The 19619-nt window shown below is 36.0% G+C and overlaps 1 protein-coding gene across 1 annotated transcript in view; it reads right to left on the reverse strand.

Annotated features, from left to right (window-relative positions):
* The window catches only part of LOC107560521 (dihydropyrimidinase-related protein 2-like), a 36407-nt gene extending 21482 nt beyond the window's left edge, over positions 1-14925 (reverse strand). Inside the window, exons 1-4 of the mRNA XM_016244735.1 lie at positions 14846-14925; positions 14103-14414; positions 2292-2380; positions 1912-2096 (exon numbers count right to left, since the gene is read on the reverse strand). Coding sequence (XP_016100221.1) covers positions 1912-2096; positions 2292-2380; positions 14103-14354 — 526 coding nt within the window. The 5' untranslated portion in view covers positions 14355-14414; positions 14846-14925. The remainder of the gene's footprint in view (positions 1-1911; positions 2097-2291; positions 2381-14102; positions 14415-14845) is intronic.
* Between the last annotated feature and the right edge of the window lie 4694 nt (positions 14926-19619).

Raw genomic sequence — 19619 nt, forward strand, 5'->3', positions numbered from 1 at the left:
TCAAAAATTATTTTAAAAAAATAAAATATCTTCCCCCCCCCCCCCCCTTTTTCAGAAATACTGTGTTTTGTATTTACATTTTTCTGCTAAATAAATTCTGGTAAATAATTTTTCTGGAAAATATTCTTTCAAAAATAATGTTTTTAATAATAATTTTATTAGCAGTAGTAATACATTACATTAAGTTTCTTAATGTTAAACCAAAAGCACGGTTTCTTCAAGTTAAACCAAACTTTTATTTTGACAGGTTGCTGTGAAGACCTTTAGGTTTCTGTTTGTATATGACATGAAAATTGTTTTTCTCAAAAGAAATGGTAAAATGCTCATGAAGTGACTCTCAGAGCAGTTGTTTATGTGTTCATGTATTCATATATTGAGGCAGCAGAGGATGAAAACACAGCGAATATCACGCACACTTCAGAATTTATATAGTAAACGAAACATGCAGGATTCATATTTAAATGGTATTTTTGCAGCCTAATATTCACAGACACTAGTCCATATCGCGTTTTGATTTAAGTGAACTGGCCTACTTTGATGTATTCATCCACAATTTGGCAAATTCCGTGACATTCCGCATTATACAGTAAATTTCCGATTCCGTAAAGGTCCATGTTTTTCGCATCACGGAAACCTTAGGGTCGTAATTATGGAATAAATTACTATTAAAATCAATGGCTACTAGCAAATGTTTCGTTACCAGCATTCTTCAAAATACGTTCTTTTGTGTTCAACAGTAGAAAGAAACTCATAAGTTTGGAACAACAAGTGCGTAAATGATGACAGAATTTTAATTTTTGGATGAACTATCCCTTTAACTGTGTTATCTGTATTAAGACCACAAGCAAATAGGATAAATTATATGGTGCTTGATATGGCATTGCTAGATGGTTGCTATGGAATTGTTGTTGTAACTGGGGTGTTGCTAGGTGGTTGCTATGGCATTTTGGGTGGCTGCTAGGGCATTTCTTACTAGCCCAAATCTCTATAATATTCTGGTTCCTAAATATGAGCGGCTGCTGAGTGTTTTTGGTAGTTTAAGCATTGCTATGCCTTTGTTCGGGTGTTGAGGGTAGTTGCCAGGGTGTTGCTAGGGCATTGTTGGTATTTGCCAGGTGGCTGCTATGGCATTGTGGGCAGTTGCCATGATGTAGCTGCTATGTGACAATGTGGTGGTTGCCAGGGTGTAACTAGGAGATTATTAGGTGGTTGCTATGTGTTGTAGGTCACTGCAATAGCATTTGGTAGGTGGTTGCTATGGCATTGTGGGCAGTTGCCATGGTGTAGCTGCTATGTGACAATGTGGTGGTTGCCAGGGTGTAACTAGGAGATTATTAGGTGGTTGCTATGTGTTGTAGGTCACTGCAATAGCATTTGGTAGGTGGTTGCTATGGCATTGTTGGGATTGAAATGGCATTGTGGGTAGTCTCTAGGGCATTATTTCCTGGCATATGATTCTTTGAAGTCTATGAATTTCTAGTCCACAGATGTTAGATGTTTCTAAGCTGTTTTGAGTAAGGTTTAACGAAACACTATATGTGTTTGCCCAGGAGTTATGCTCAGTTGCCAGTGCATTGCTAGTGGTTGCTATGGTGTTGTGGGTGGTTGCCAGGGCTTTGCTAAGTGGTTGCTATGGTGTTGTGGCTAATTGCTACAGCATTGCTAGGGTGTTGCTACAGCATTGTGGGTAGCTGCTAGGGTGTTGCTATGGTATTGTTGATGGCTGCCATGGGTGTAGCACGGGCATTATTGGATGGTTGCTATGTGTTGTAGGTAGTTGCAATGACATTTTCTGGGTGGTTGCTATGGCATTGCTAAGTTGCTGCTATGATGCTCTGGGTGGTTGATATGCAAACAGCAACTAGTCCTGGCTCAGTTTCTTCATCACACTAAGCACAGTTGGATGCATACTGATCATGGTGGTTCCTCCAGCTAGCGCAGCGCGGGTGCCTTGATAGAAGTCATCAGCAGCAGTCATGCCCCTGTCAGGCATCTGGAAGCGTGTGTGCACATCAATGCCACCCGGCATCACCATACGCCCATGAGCATCGATGGTTTTTACCCCGCCAGGCACTATCAGATTCTCTCCAATTTGCCTGTGAGTGAGATATAAAAAAGAAATATGAGTTATACAATCTGAGCAATCTTAATTTAATTTCAAGGGCCAAATTTCAAGCGCTATTTCATTATCTCTTCATGTGTCATATGATATAAGGGCATATTATGCACATATTAACCTTATAATCTTAGAATACTAAAGGAACAGTTCAGCTAATATATTTTACACTCACTTGATCAGGCCATCTTCCATATAGATGTCGGCACAGAACGACTGATCATCATTCACAATCTTCGCCCCTTTAATCAAGAGACGGTCACTCTGTAACACCAGATAAAAGTTGCTTTAGTATCCTATTGCAGTACAAGTGCAAATTGTCTGTTCACCTTAAATATAGACATTAAATATAGACTCAACATGAATATAGATTCAAGTAAAATCACCCACATTCTTTATAAGTGGCATCAGTGGATTCTCTGGTCTTTACAATTAAAAACACATGTTCACCATGGAACATTTATCTGTCAATGCACTACAATGTGCTCGGCTGAACCTGAAAGACAATGATTCACCCTTACAATCTGAGCTGATTGCTATTTCTAGTATAATGTGTACTGCGTTATTGAAGGGGATTTTGATACATCTCAGTTACTTAAATCTTTCAAAAATGTTCATCAAAGTTATTCATTCTGATTCATTCACTGAGTCATTCAGTGACCATTTCTATAGGTTACATTGTGTTGTGGCAAGAGAATATTTTGTGTTATGAGTGAGTTACTGAATCATGCACTCAACTAATTTGATAAAACACAAGACTTAAAACCCAAGAAGACTTATTAATTTTATGCATATGTAAAGGGCACCTATTATGCCTATGCCCTTACATATAAATATGTTACCTGTTTCTGATGCAGAAAAGCTAGTTCATGCATTCATGACCTCTAGACTGGACTATTGTAATGCACTGCTAGCTGGTTGTCCTGCATCTTCAATAAACAAGCTACAGGTAGTCCAAAATGCAGCGGCTAGAGTCCTTACCAGGTCAAGAAAATATTATCATATTACCCAAATTTTACAGTCTCTGCACTGGCTACCTATTCAGTTCCGTATCAGTTACAAAATATTATTACTTGCCTATAAGGCCCTTAATGGTTTAGCTCCTGCGTACCTAACTAGTCTTCTACCACGCTACAATCCATACAGTTCCCTAAGGTCGCAAAACTCTGGACTTTTGGTAGTACCTAGGATAGCAAAGTCCACTAAAGGAGGTAGAGCTTTTTCATATTTGGCTCCCAAACTCTGGAATAGCTTTCCTGATAACGTTCGGGGTTCAGACACACTCTCTCTGTTTAAATCTAGATTAAAGACACATCTCTTTGGCCAGGCATTCAAATAATGCATCTCATAATCTTTTACTGCAGTTATATCTGATCAAATGTGCATTATTATTCTTTAGCTTGGGTTAAACAAATCAATTTTGCTTGGTTGGAACAGCAGCTATGCTAATTATGTCTCAAATTTGTTTCTCTGTTTCTGCCACGGGATTGACATCCCAATTTTGCTGTAAGTTTGATTGCATCATATAATAATTTCTGCTAATTGTGTTCATCATCTGTTTGATTATGTCTTTAATGGATTTTTCTGTACATTTCTGCCATATGTACATAAACTGACAGTCACCACTGATAAGCTACCACTAAATATTGTAGAAACTCAATTTTCTGTAAAGTTGCTTTGCAACAATTTGTATTGTGAAAGGCGCTATACAAATAAACTTGAATTGAATGCCCCCGTTTTACAAGATGTAATATAAGTCTCAGGTGTCCCTAGAATGTGTCTGTGAAGTTTCAGCTCAAAATACCCCACAGATCATTTATTAAATAATTTTGAAAATGCCTATTTTGAGTGGAAGCAGAAACATGTTGCCACATTTTCTAGGTTGGTAGATGCACACGGTTATAGCACTTAAACACGGAAAAAGTCAGATGTTCATGACATGTCACCTTTAACAAATATACTAAGGTTTATTAAATAATTGTGTAATAATTGTTTAAGTATAATAATTATTTAATTAAGTATATTTAATTAAGTATATAAGTTTTAATTAATTTTTCTTATTTGTGTATGTTTGAATTGTTTTTAGCTTTATTTTTTTGTTTTTATTTAAATGTTTTAGTTTTGAAATGTTGTTGTATGCATTTGTCATTTTTATTTAATTTAAATTTGTGTGTATATATATATATAGTATTTATAGAGTTTTAGCTTTTAGTTTTAATTACTTTTTCTTATTTGTGAGTCGCTTTGGATAAAAGCGTCTGCTAAATGACAAAGTAAAAGTAAAAGTAAATGATATCCTTGTTGTGAAGAAGACTGACTCACATGCTGAACTGAAGAAACTACATGCAGATACTCATTTTCAATGTATTAATTGTTTAGTTCATTCACAAACAAGATGTCCCAGTTCATTCTCAAGTCTTGTTCTGATTAAAAACAATGACTCATTCAGTGAAGGGGATGTGCTTGTGCAATAGGTCCAACCAATGAAATGCTCCTTTACAACCCGTACCCCAATTCTACTGGTTTGCACTACAATAAGTCTTTGAAGGCAGGAAAGCGATCACACTTCAGTGAATGAAAAATATGAGACACAGTACAAAGAAGTGAACAAGAATGAATTGTTACTTATTTACTTGTGTACTTATTTACTAAATATATGTAATAGATTTATTGTTAATAAATGTTTATTGATTTATTTACAAAATAAATATATTTTATTTTATTAAATTTTTATATATTTGCTTTAAGTATTTATTTATTTATTTATTATTATTACTACAAAAAGACATATATGTTTTCTTCTTATTTAAAAAATGACCCTCTAACACCATATATATATATATATAGCAAACAAGCTATCATCTTTATATAGAATAAAAAACTGGCTCATTCAGTGAAGGGAATGTGTTTGTTTAAAGGGGTCCTATTATGCTCTTTTACAAAGTCTTGATTTTGTTTTGGGGGTGTACTAGAACAGGCTCTCATACTAGGCTGTTTAGAAAAACACATTATTTTCCACATATTTTACATTATTACAACACCTCTCTCCCCAGTCTGGCATGAACGGCTCGAATAGTTCCTGAATCAAATGAAGGCCCACCTTCTGAAATAGGAAATGTGCTGTGATTGGTTAGCTGGGCCTGTGTGTGTTGTGATTGGCAGCACTCGGCGTCTGGTCGGGAAATATCATGCACCTTACCATAGCCGCCTGTGTGCTTAAGTGTAAATATTGCGTCAAAATCAAATTCATTTGAGCACGATTTAAACCCGGATGATTGTAACCACTCTAAGTTCGTCTGCCTTGGGAAAGCTAGCGTGTCTCCGACATAGTGATAACACTCATTGCCTTCTCTAGTGCAGCTCAACCAGGTCTCGTCCCATTCGTCGATCTTTGTGATGTCACAAATCCCAGAAAATATGCGTTGTAGTCCAAACGAGTCGTTCGTTGTAGTTTTTGAAAAGTGATTTCTGTTAAATAAAATATCTCCTTTTGAAGTTGACTTTGAGCTTTGTAACTTTGAAGATCTTTTTTTATGCTCAAACAGCAACATTACAGACTAATTAAAGTTGAAAAAGTTAAAAAGCATAATAGGACCCCTTTAATAGGTTCAACCAATAAAATGCTTCTTCACAACATGGTCCCAAATGCTATTGATTTGTGCTAGATTCAGGCTTTAGAGCAGTGATCTTCACAATTTTTTTCACGAGAGCCGCACTTTTAGGACAAAGTTAATAGGAGAGCCACTTTTACTGCAAAGTATGAAGTTACATCCAGTCATAAATAGCATGTGTGCTTCTCAATCTGTCATCCCTGAACATACAATATGCATTACAAAGGGGGTTATTTTTAAAAGTTATTTAAAGTTATTTATTTAAAGTTATTTGCTTCTACATTAGCCCATCATGTATCAAACCATAAGAGCACATTCGGCGTTAAGAGCTGGAAAGATTGCCAAAACAACTCCGCAGTGAGTCAATGTCATGGACGTAAGGGCAGAGCAAGTTTAAATATCTTTCTAGTCTATATTTCTATCTTGTAATTCCGCTGTTTCGGGTATTTTTAAAATATAAATTATTTATAATGGAGCAGACACTGACTGTTGTTCATGTATTTATGTTCTCATTTAGTGAGACAGCAGACGCTGAAAACACTGCACACTTCAGTATGTGTGTAGTAAACGAAACCGCGCATCTGTGCCATTCACTCATAAAGAGACATGCAGGATTCATATTTAAATGGTATTTTTGCAGCTTAATATTTACAGACACCAGTCAATATTGCGATTTGATTTAAAGGGGTCATATGATGCTTTTTTAAAGATCATTATTTTGTGTATTTGGTGTAACAGAATATGTTGACATGCTTTAATGTTCAAAAAAACACATTATTTTTCAAATACTGTACATTATTGTAGGTCCTCTATGCCCCGCCTCTCTCAAACGCTTCGTTTTCTACAAAGTCCCTCCTTCCGACAAGCGCAGTCTGCTCTGATTGGCCAGCTGGCCCAGTGCATTGTGATTGGCCGAACACCGCAAGCACTCGTTCAGGGATCTTATCTATGCACAATCAGCTTGTCACAATCTAAAGAGAAAGGAAAACTTGAAATCGCATCATATGACCCCTTTAAGTGTAATGACCTACTTTTGATTTATTCACCCAAACTTTGACAAATTCCGTGACATTCCACGTTATACAGTAAATTATGTTTTTATGACTGGATTCTGCAATTCCATCCGCATTTTCCGCATCGCAGAAATCATAGGGCCATAATTAAAATGGGTTCTATTGTCTTTTGTCGCGTCGCACCACGACGCTCGCGTCCAGTGTAGACACGGTGTGAGTTTTTTTTAATGGCTTAGTTTTAGCCCTGCTTGTTCTTAATGTTTTCATAAATATTAAATATGTATTGATCATATCATCGCATTATTTACTGCCATCTGCCATGCGAGCCACACATTAAAGCTTGGCGAGCCGCGCAATGAGTAACACTGCTTTAGAGGCATGAAATCAGTCTCGTGCTTCAGTGAGTGAAAAATAAGTAAGGAAAAAGTTCAACAACACTCATTGGGTTATCTTAATGTCAAAACATGTCCTAATGTTTCCTGAATTTGTGCGCTTTATACATTTTCCAAGCAATAAGAGAATTAGATGAAAATAGTATCTTTTGATCTTTCCCTACAGCATCATGCAGTATGAAGGCTAAAGTTGGCTAGACACCCCTCTCAGACATAAAGGTACAGAAGTTGTCACTGGGGCAGTACCTTTTCAAAAGGTAAACTTTTGTACCTTTTACGTACTAATATGTACACTTTAGGTACTAATACCAATATGGACTCTTTATGTGCCTTTTAAAAAGGTACCGCCCCAGTGACAACTTTTGTACCTTTTTTTCTGAGAGTGTACTGACCCCGCCGCCACCACCCAGGAATCTCTTTACATTCAGGGCCCCAGAAGAACGGCCATTTTTCTGAAAGGAGAGCTGTGGAACAATTCCAGTCACAAGGCCCTCTGACAAAGGCAGCTCTGTCTGCGTTTCTGCATCTTTGCGTGCTTGTTGGCAACCCAGCAACATGAGGCCCTGGGTGGCTTCCCAAGCCCTGTCCTGATTCACTTAGCCATGAAAGAAAATACTCCAGTGACCTGACATCTCCTACTACACATCCCACAACAAGAAAAACAACACTACTGAACCCAAACGGGGCTTCATTTGCTCTCATATACCTTTAGTCAATTTAATTAATAGAAAAACCAACACTAGCTTCTACAGAAGAAGAATGCCTTCTACTTTTCAGGTCCAGATCTTTGCCGAGGGGCTTCTGGGACCAGGCGAGTGGCTTTGGCGGTCGGTCACACTCAACAGCTGCTTCATAACATGCATTACATAACCCAGACAATCACTGCCATCCATTTCCTCTGTCTGCATGCACAAACTGACCAATCGGCGCCATCGATGCTGGGCTAAGGCATTATGACATCGTCAGAAAGGTTGTAATGTTAATTAGAGGAAATGTGGACTCTATGAACTGAACTGGTGCTTGTTTTAGATCTTTTCCAGAGACAAAGTGCATGAAAACACTGACAGGAAGTCTTCCGGTCAGCATGTTTATTTTACTGCATGCTGTAAATGATAATGGAAGTTTAAACTGACAGTTTAGTGTCCATGAACATCAAACCATAAAGGACGTCACATTTGAGATCTGAAGCGAATTTGCGCTTAATAATAATCCATATTGACTGACTTTCAGTCTTTGGGTTTAACCGCTCGCAATTCCATCCCTCGGTCGTTTAGAAACGGATTTAGTTGAGCCGGATTCTAGCTGCCAGGTCGATTCGTTTATGATCCTCTTAAAGGAAAACCGAAAGTGTGGCTTGACTGTCTGCGTGCTTGGTGCCTTTTTCCCCTCTGAGGCGCAAACGTAGCCGTTATGAATGGAAATCCTGTATGTTGTAAGAAAACACGCTTCTGGCAGACTGCTTGATACGAGTCAGAGAGGAGATTGGGCTTTGCGGTGGGTGGGGGGTGAACGAGAGGCACAACAGCAGGTCAGCAGTGCATTCTGGGACAGATCACTGGGTTGCACTGGAGCTGCTGCGATTGCCATGGAAACCAGACATCTGGTTTTGGAATCACAGAATTTTACACTGTATTACATTCGAAAACTACAAAAACATGCAAAAGTAAGATGATGAAGTTTTATTTTTAATCAATATTTAATTCCTTTGTTTATTTAAGAATTTATTTGTTTGCTTTTATATACATTTCTTATACATGTTTATCTATACATTACTTTTTACTTAAAATGATTTATTAAATAAAGATCATATTTTATTTTAATATTTATTTACTTATTTCAATAAATTAAATTACTTTATTTACTTTACTAATATAATTTACCACAAAAGATGATAAATGTTTCAAATAAAACTTTGATCTTTCTATAGTAATACAATTAAATAATTATCTAATTATATACCCCAATAAATACAAGTAAATAATGAATTGAGTAATGCATAAATATATAAATAAATAAAACTATAATCTGTTAAGTAAATACATTAATAAAAACTGTAAATGATTACTTAAATATGATTTTATTTACTTAATACAAATAATAGTTCACCTTAAATATGTATTCATTCATTTATTAAAAAGGATATTTTATTTGAATAAATATTTCCTTTACTAAAGCAATTTAAGTACCACAGAAAGATAGTAAATATTTAAAAGAAAAGTTTATTCTTCCCATTGTAAATAAATAAACAATTACTTGAGTAATTAATAAATGAGTACTAAATTAATATATAATAAATAATAAATTGATAAATATTGTAAATACATTTATATACACATACTTACATATTATGAACAAATATGTTTACAAAATAAAACTAATTGTTTTATTTTAATGAATAGATATGAATCCATTTATTCACAAAAATGATAATTGTAATAAATGTTTGAGTAAACATTTGCTTTACTTAAGTAATTATTTATTAAATTACTACAGAAAAATTATAAATATTTAAAATACATTTTAATATTTCTGTAGTAATTAAATAATTGAGTAAAGTGAACATAAACAAATAAATAATTAAATTCCAATGTTAATAAATATTTATGTAAACATTTGCTCTATGTAAGTGATTATTTAATTACTACAGAAAATTATAAATATTTAAAAATAAAATTTTAATATTTCTGTAGTAATTAAATAATCGAGTGAAGTGAAAATAAATGACTGAATGAATAAATAAATAAATATTAAAATAAATAAAAAATACATAAATATTAAAACGATCATCTTTGTTTAGTAAATAAATAAATATCAAAACAAACATTGAATATAAATATTTACAAAAATAAAGAAATACCAAAATAACACTTGTTTACTCATTTTTTAAATGTATTTATTTACTCATGAATTTTTATCTTAGGTCTGATGCAGAAAGCAGAACTAATAATAAGTGGTGACATAACAATGCCAGTCAGTGATTAACATGAAAACAAGTGAATTTGACTATACAGTATGAACATGTATGAACATAAACATTCTTCTCTGATATCTGACCTCATAACTACAGCTGAAAGTGACCAGGCAGGTGGAGAATTAAAGCTAACATTCATCTTTAATGAGGCTCAAGAAGGTGTCACCCTCCTCCGCCTGTCTGCGCAGCTGACCAATGCAGCTGCCCCCCAGCTATTATAAATCAAACCCCTTGAGGAAGGAAATCTGCTCATTTCCCCCTGGTTTGCCATGCGTTTTTCCATTATCCTGTATACCGTTCCCTCAAACACGTTGTGTTCGCGTCAGTCACAACTGGCCAGACAGTTGGTCTCTCATAACTGCTTGTTTTAATGCAATTATTAAATACACTTTGGACTGTTATGGTTTAGTCGCTACACATTGTCACGCTGAACGCGAGCGACGCGACGCAAGCCGAACGCGGCAAAAACAGCTTCATTAATTATATAGGAAGCGTTCCGGTTTTGTTGCGTCGCGGCTGTAGATGGGGCGTGAATCTCATAAGAGTCCTAGAACGCAATGCCGTGCCGCAGTACTGCTTCAAGACATCAATTAAACACTTTAACAGCTTAATTTCGCTAAAACATCACAAGGTGACCGGCTCCAAGCACCTGAGCAACGAAATGTAACGCAGCTACGCGGAGCAGGGGATCAGCGAGCGTTGCGTTTAGATCAGCGTTCGTCCAAATCAAATAGCTGCATTTGTTCTCACAATAGATTAACTATTTGTAAACATGCGTTATACTTCGCAAATAATTAAAGAAGATATTCCATAACTCACGGTTATGCGGGGAATATTCTTCTTGCCCTGATAGCCAGACATCTTCTTTATGCTCTATTCCCTTTGATGAAGCGCTATCACTGGGATAATGGATGCAACGAGCTGTTTGGGAGGGGAAATGGCCTGGTTTAGCACAGTTTTTGTAGTCCTTTAGGAATTAAGAGGCGAGCGGAGGAGGTCAAAGCGCTAGAAATGTAAAGGACAAAGGACCTGTGCCCAATATCTCCTCTCCACCGATGCACCAAGTCCACCCAGACTGTTTGAGACAAAACGAGAGATTTTCATAGCGGAGAGCAGCGCGCATGCGCACAACCCCGCCCTGGATAGCCTGCAGCTCCTCCTCTGAGTCCACAGAGGGTGACCAATGTTTCAGACAATGGGTTTAATGGCACACGGATCAGTGTTTGCATGACCTGATCGAAAATGACGGAAAACAAAAACTGTGCGATGAATAATAAACAAAATTTGTATACAAACGATTATGGAGATTAATAAAAGTGTCAATGACATGGCTCATTTTTTTTCTGGACTAATTAATTAAAAAATACATAAAATGTGATTCACAAAGATTAACAATGATTACATACATACATATATGTATATGTATAAATAAAAAAATTAAAAGGCAGATATATCTTAGGGAAATGTATTTGTAAAGCATATGTTATTCAATATATATATATATATATATATATATATATATATATATATTCGTTATATTATTCATTGTTCATAATATATGTATAAATTATGTTTAAATATTATTATTTTTATTCTAAACAAACCAAATAATCTCGACACACAGTCAAGAAGAAAATAATAATAAAATAAATTAATACGATTGATATAATAAAATCACATATTTTAGGCAAAGGCTTGTTTTATTCAAATAAAGTAACCCTACGAAAACCTCTTGATATTCATGACGCAAGCATTCTTGTCAAATAATTTTTACTTTGAATATTATGTTTGAAAATAAATGGTTCGATAAGCTGTGCACAGTAATCCAATAAATGTGACTTAAAGACTTTTAAATTATCTTCGTATATTACTATAAACATCAAAAAGACACTTGAGTGGTAACAAAACAATTTATGTTTGCGAGTTTTAGCTCTAGCAAAGAGAAGTATATTTAAAGAATATGTTATTTTATATATATATATATATATATATATATATATATATATATATATATATATATTCGTTATATTATTCATTGTTCATAATATATGTATAAATTATGTTTAAATATTATTATTTTTATTCTAAACAAACCAAATAATCTCGACACACAGTCAAGAAGAAAATAATAATAAAATAAATTAATACGATTGATATAATAAAATCACATATTTTAGGCAAAGGCTTGTTTTATTCAAATAAAGTAACCCTACGAAAACCTCTTGATATTCATGACGCAAGCATTCTTGTCAAATAATTTTTACTTTGAATATTATGTTTGAAAATAAATGGTTCGATAAGCTGTGCACAGTAATCCAATAAATGTGACTTAAAGACTTTTAAATTATCTTCGTATATTACTATAAACATCAAAAAGACACTTGAGTGGTAACAAAACAATTTATGTTTGCGAGTTTTAGCTCTAGCAATTCAGAACAGTATGTAATACCACAAATAATGCCTTCTTAAAGTTAATCTTTTGCCCCGAATCTTAGTTTATTAATATGCAAACACTACAGCTCAATATCCGGGTCCTTCTGGCTGCTTTGGGCTCAGTGCAGTAGACCTAAACATGCTATCGATCTCTGCAGTCATTAAGGCCTATCAGTGAAGAAGAAGGAAAAAAAAGCATAAATCACTTTAAATCACACTTGCCAAACATAGAACAATTTCCTGTTTGGTATACTGGGTGACAGAGTGTTTTCTTGACTGTAGGATCATGTTACCGTGTATAAAAGCACTGTCATATCTGACTGACAACGTTCAGTGAAAAGGCTATATAATTTTCTCCTCTTATGTGAAAAAGGAGGGTAATTCTGAATATAATTCTGAGTGGAGGTGATTCTGAGTCTTATGAGCTTTTTAACAGGTCCCAAGTTATTGCTCTTAAAGCCCTGTTGGGGCGTACTTCAATCACAGCTCAGCATCACTGTCACTGTAGCTATGGTTACCGCATCCAGATACCAAGGCCCACACATACAGCCTCTTGAATTATTGGGCTCTTAGCAACAACTGGACTGTAAAAAACCTTATTGGATGTTTTAATCACCATCATTTTTAAGGTTTGTACACTTTATTTTGAAAAATGATCTGTTGCTAGAAGGGCTGCATCTTATTTCCAAATTAATTAGTTCTAAAGTTTGTGAGGTATAATGACTAAAGACATTTTATGTATCATTTACCTTTTTTTTCTGTGAGAACAGCAAATATTCAAGTTTTAAAATAATTCATGATTTTATTCAACTGCAACAAGAAATATTGCACAGTCAGCTGGTTGTCATCACACAATAAAACCAGACAGGGTGATCAGATTTTGGATCATCCTGAAGGGACATTTTTTATGATAATGATCACCTCACTGTACATTAGCGCACATATTTCTACATACTCAATAAATAGACAGTGAGTTGAAATTATTCTGTCATATGAGACCAAAGAGAGTGCAGAGTGATACAACTCTGAAACTATCAGTTTAGGAGATTGATTGCTGGGTAAAAAGTCAAATATAAAGTTTAGAGGTTATTATACATAAATATTTGAAAACAACATTGCGACTGACCAAGCAGAATCAAGCATTCTGCAAAATATTAGCTGTGTAATATAGACTGCAAATTAGTAGAACTAATATAAATTTATTTTTTTTTTTTTTTTTTTTTTTTAAATAAGTACAAAAACAATCATTAAACAACTTAGGGTGTCAACTTTAAAAACATATTTCATATTTTTATAATGATTTTTAAACCAGTATTCATAATTGAATGGATTCCACAGAACCAGCTTTCCTTTTTATGGAAATATTTTCAAATCTAGGTACATAAATATACTCCAAGCTATGTTTTTTGTTTTTTTTAATCAAAGCATTAGAACACAACAATAAAGCTTTTTGTCTGGTTGATTGTTATTATAAACAAAGGAGGCTGCATCTGAATGAAGATTGCTTTATGCAATCGTGTTAATGCTTCCACCCACATGACAGTGCACAATCCCTGCAGCTCTTACCTCGTCGCTTAGGTTCTGCAGAATCTCTTTTCCAGTACTTCTCCTGATCTCCACCTTTCGTGGTTTGGAGATATCCTTCTGCCTCTCGATCACTCGACCTTTCCCTGAGGACAGCGAGTTAAAGTCCAGCGTCTTGTTCTCGGCCGAACCCTCCACCGGGCAGAACATGCCACAGAATTTCTGCCGTGGCTGGTTGGGGCTGGAGCTTCCCATGTTCTGGAAGAACGCAGGCACATCTCCGGCAGCAGACATTTCTCTCAGTGAATACTGTCAGGTGGATGCAAAGGCACGCAAACCTCCGGCTACAGAGCTCTGTGGACACTAAATGTTAGTTTTCCCATTGAGAGGTGAGAAACAACATTACATGTGAGGCGAGGAGGTTCCTATACTTGTCAGAGAAATCGTAAAAGAATACTAACGGAATGTAAACAGTTAAATGAAGTGAAATAATAAAAACAATCCATTAGCATTCTTCAGGACTACATGAGTCGCCAAAACAATACATTTTATTATCCACACCATTCAGCCCTGCATATTAATATGCAATTGATCGCAAAACCCTTTAGAAAAGATGCCTACTCATGTTGAACAATCTGTTGAACAATACAAAAACACGACGAATGAATGCAAATAAATGTGGACCGTGCAAATGATGTTGTTATTAAACGCAACACATCAGGATTTGATAGTATTATATCTACTGAAGCGATGACAAACATTCAGAGCAAACCCAGAGATGTTACCGTAAATTAGACGCGAGACCGACGGAGGATGAGGTGACTGCTGGAGAGAGGAGAGGAGAATCAGCGGAAGTGATGCGGGGTTTTCAGGGTTAAAGATGTAATGTGTCCATATCTGAGGGCTTTTCCCCCGGATGACTTGTCACTTAATGCCTATTGTGAGATACCTTTGTTAGCATTCGCTCTGTGTGTTTGGGGAACACGCGCTGGATGTGGTACACAAAGAGAAATGTATGGTAGGTGTAGTCGTAGAATGGATAATGACTCTTAATTTGTATTATTATTTCTTTATCTGCGGTCTGAGTCGTCGCCCCGTTGATAGTTGAAGCGCCACGCCCATGCAGGTTAAAGTTAAGGGCGCTGTCCGTTCAGCACCACGCGCCGGAGCCGCGACTAATCACGGAGGTTATGAATGATTCACTGTTTATATGATCTGGGTTATGAGTGGAAGTTCACACAGGACGCGTTCGTCTGAGCTCTTTTTATGCACACACGTGTCGTACACATACAGTAGCCTATATGTACAGTACAGTATTTGGCCGTTGTGGTACGTCTCGTTTAAAGAAGGGGAATTTAACCATTCTAATTTGTTTCTTCTGGATTATTTGAGTAATTATGAGGGAAAATATTTGGGGGGAAATGTCATTCTTATTGCCTTTACTGTCTGTAGCCAAATTATGAGACAATTTCAGAGTTAAACAAAATTAATATACATACAAAACAACCGACACAAAAAATAAATGCATAACAAATAATTGTATATTTTATATTGCAATATATATTACAATGGGCTAAATCAGGGGTCACCAGACTCGGTCCTGGAGGGCCGGTGTCCTGCAGAGTTGAGCTCCAACCCTAATTAAGCACACCTGAACCAGCTAATCAAGCTCTTACTAGGTATACAGGCAGGTGTGTTGAGGCAAGTTGGAGCTAAACTCTGCTGGACTCTGGCCCTCCAGGATCAAGTTTGGTGACCCCTGGGCTAAATACATATTGATCCTAACTATATATGCATAAAACACTAAATTAACAAAATGTGGTGACATTTCTGTATTTTTTTATATTAAAAAAATGCATAAAATAGCTACCATAAACTCAGTGTCTAATCAGTCTATACATGTTGACATTTATGAAGTATCAGCCAATAGCCTAATTTCAGTAGGCTAATTTAAGTCACGGCCTTAATACAGTAACAGTTCTTCAATTCGATTAGAACAAAATGATAAATAATAATATGTGGTTCAGTGAGTCTAAGTGAGTCAGTAACTGCTCTAACTGATTCATGGTATATATATATATATATATTTTGAGTTGGTCAAATGAACCGTCTCATATTCGTTCAGAAATCGGAATACTGGTCACGTTGTAGCTATATGTTTTGAATCACTGGAAAGATTAGACTCATAAGATTCATTAGCTCGGGAGTCGGACTGCACTGAAGAATGGCTGACATTAGTTTTCAGAACGAGACATTTAAAAGAGACATTAAAAAGAACCAAATCCCGTAAGTCATTCGTTCTGGACGATACATTAAAAAGAGGAACCATTAAAGAGATTAATTAAAAAAAAATCAAAACACATGAGTCATTCGTCGGGTAATCGAACTATTCTGAGAATATTGAGTATGGAGCTCGCTTTGAAGTAAAAAAGCTAAGACATTTTGCGCACATTTTTTTTCTTCATTTGGCATTGTTTGCTGCGTATGTTACAGTTTATAAACAAATATTAGCCGGTGGAACATTTCGATGGAGAGTCACTCACTAGAGACTCGCCGTTCTGTTTGCTTCTCCAAAGCAGCCTCACAATAATACCTAGCTCCAAAAGCCCAGTTTCCATAACAACAACATGTGCCCTCACCCGCTCAAAAGAGTTCCTGCTTTAGCTACTGTCTCTGAGGCTGTTGGACTGAGGGGGAGAAAGTGAGAAAGACAGTTTGTGCCACAAAAGGAACAAAAGATCAACCCGTTTCATTAATTTCTCAGACTTGCATACATAAAACTGACGCTGCAAAGAGAGACCTTAACAGACATTTACAAACCACTTCTCTGGTTAACAGAAGTCATTATGTGGCTTAGATAATGGCCTTGTTTTGGAGCACAACACACACACACGTCTGGTTTGCTATCCTTGTGGGGACTCTCCATAGGCGTAATGGTTTTTATACTGTACAGACCGTATATTCTATTGCCCTACACCAACCCCACACCTAAACCTACCCCTTACAGGAAACTTTCTGCATTTTTTGATTTTCAAAAAACTTCATTCTGTGTGATTTATTAGCTTGTTTACCCGTGGGGACCTCAATTTAGGTCCCCACCGTGACACGAGTCCCCATGAGTCTGTGTGTATTCCGGTTTAAGTCCCCACCAGAATAGAAAAACTGGTACACACATCACACACACACACACACACACACACACACACAGGGTCACCAGACTCGGTCCTGGAGGGCCGGTGTCCTGCAGAGTTGAGCTCCAACCCTAATTAAGCACACCTGAACCAGCTAATCAAGCTCTTACTAGGTATACAGGCAGGTGTGTTGAGGCAAGTTGGAGCTAAACTCTGCTGGACTCTGGCCCTCCAGGATCAAGTTTGGTGACCCCTGGGCTAAATACATATTGATCCTAACTATATATGCATAAAACACTAAATTAACAAAATGTGGTGACATTTCTGTATTTTTTTATATTAAAAAAATGCATAAAATAGCTACCATAAACTCAGTGTCTAATCAGTCTATACATGTTGACATTTATGAAGTATCAGCCAATAGCCTAATTTCAGTAGGCTAATTTAAGTCACGGCCATAATACAGTAACAGTTCTTCAATTCGATTAGAACAAAATGATAAATAATAATAATATGTGGTTCAGTGAGTCTAAGTGAGTCAGTAACTGCTCTAACTGATTCATGGTATATATATATATATATATTTTGAGTTGGTCAAATGAACCGTCTCATATTCGTTCAGAAATCGGAATACTGGTCACGTTGTAGCTATATGTTTTGAATCACTGGAAAGATTAGACTCATAAGATTCATTAGCTCGGGAGTCGGACTGCACTGAAGAATGGCTGACATTAGTTTTCAGAACGAGACATTTAAAAGAGACATTAAAAAGAACCAAATCCCGTAAGTCATTCGTTCTGGACGATACATTAAAAAGAGGAACCATTAAAGAGATTAATTAAAAAAAAATCAAAACACATGAGTCATTCGTCGGGTAATCGAACTATTCTGAGAATATTGAGTATGGAGCTCGCTTTGAAGTAAAAAAGCTAAGACATTTTGCGCACATTTTTTTTCTTCATTTGGCATTGTTTGCTGCGTATGTTACAGTTTATAAACAAATATTAGCCGGTGGAACATTTCGATGGAGAGTCACTCACTAGAGACTCGCCGTTCTGTTTGCTTCTCCAAAGCAGCCTCACAATAATACCTAGCTCCAAAAGCCCAGTTTCCATAACAACAACATGTGCCCTCACCCGCTCAAAAGAGTTCCTGCTTTAGCTACTGTCTCTGAGGCTGTTGGACTGAGGGGGAGAAAGTGAGAAAGACAGTTTGTGCCACAAAAGGAACAAAAGATCAACCCGTTTCATTAATTTCTCAGACTTGCATACATAAAACTGACGCTGCAAAGAGAGACCTTAACAGACATTTACAAACCACTTCTCTGGTTAACAGAAGTCATTATGTGGCTTAGATAATGGCCTTGTTTTGGAGCACAACACACACACACGTCTGGTTTGCTATCCTTGTGGGGACTCTCCATAGGCGTAATGGTTTTTATACTGTACAGACCGTATATTCTATTGCCCTACACCAACCCCACACCTAAACCTACCCCTTACAGGAAACTTTCTGCATTTTTTGATTTTCAAAAAACTTCATTCTGTGTGATTTATTAGCTTGTTTACCCGTGGGGACCTCAATTTAGGTCCCCACCGTGACACGAGTCCCCATGAGTCTGTGTGTATTCCGGTTTAAGTCCCCACCAGAATAGGAATTGATAAGTGTAATGTGGTTACACTTATTATAATGTATTATTATAAGGTGTATTACAAGGCATAATTAATGCATTAAAACTACTTTTATAATGCATTATAAATAAAGGCTTTAAGTAAAGTGTTACCAACAAAAAACGATTTGACACTGAGCAACAGTCATAGTGATGCTTGACTTAGGACAATAACAGTGTATTTTTATTAAAATGAAATTGACAAAAAAAAAAAAAATTGCATGAAACTTAAAAAAATTATATTAATAAACAGGGTTAAAAACACGATTCCTGAATATATTTTGAGCGGATATATTTGATAAATATTGAGCAGATGGGAAAATGTCCACAAACAGAGACAATAATGTTTGGCGACAATGGGACACAAAACAAAAAAAATGCAGAATGTTCATTACATTTTTTATTTTAAAACTTTGTCATTGTCCAACAGGGGAGGAAAAAAAAAGGTCTGTCAAATCAATAAACGTACAATTAATTTAATCATCGCATTGAAGTCTAAAGAAAGTATCTCCACAAAGGAGGATTCTTTCCGACCACAATTTGAACGCCAATACAAATAAAAGAACTAAAACCTTTTATCCATCATGTACCTTCACTCTTAAAAATAAAGGTGCTTCACAATGCCATAGAAGACACATCTGAAGAACCTTTCTGTTTCACGAAAGGTTCTTTGTGGTGAAAGAAGGTTCTTCAGATTATAAAAAGGTAAGAAAGAGATAATTGTGGAACCAAAAATGGTTAATCTATGGCATCGCTGTG

Source organism: Sinocyclocheilus grahami, unplaced genomic scaffold (assembly GCF_001515645.1).
Source record: "Sinocyclocheilus grahami isolate Dianchi unplaced genomic scaffold, SAMN03320097.WGS_v1.1 scaffold732.1, whole genome shotgun sequence".
NCBI classification, from domain to species: domain Eukaryota; kingdom Metazoa; phylum Chordata; class Actinopteri; order Cypriniformes; family Cyprinidae; genus Sinocyclocheilus; species Sinocyclocheilus grahami.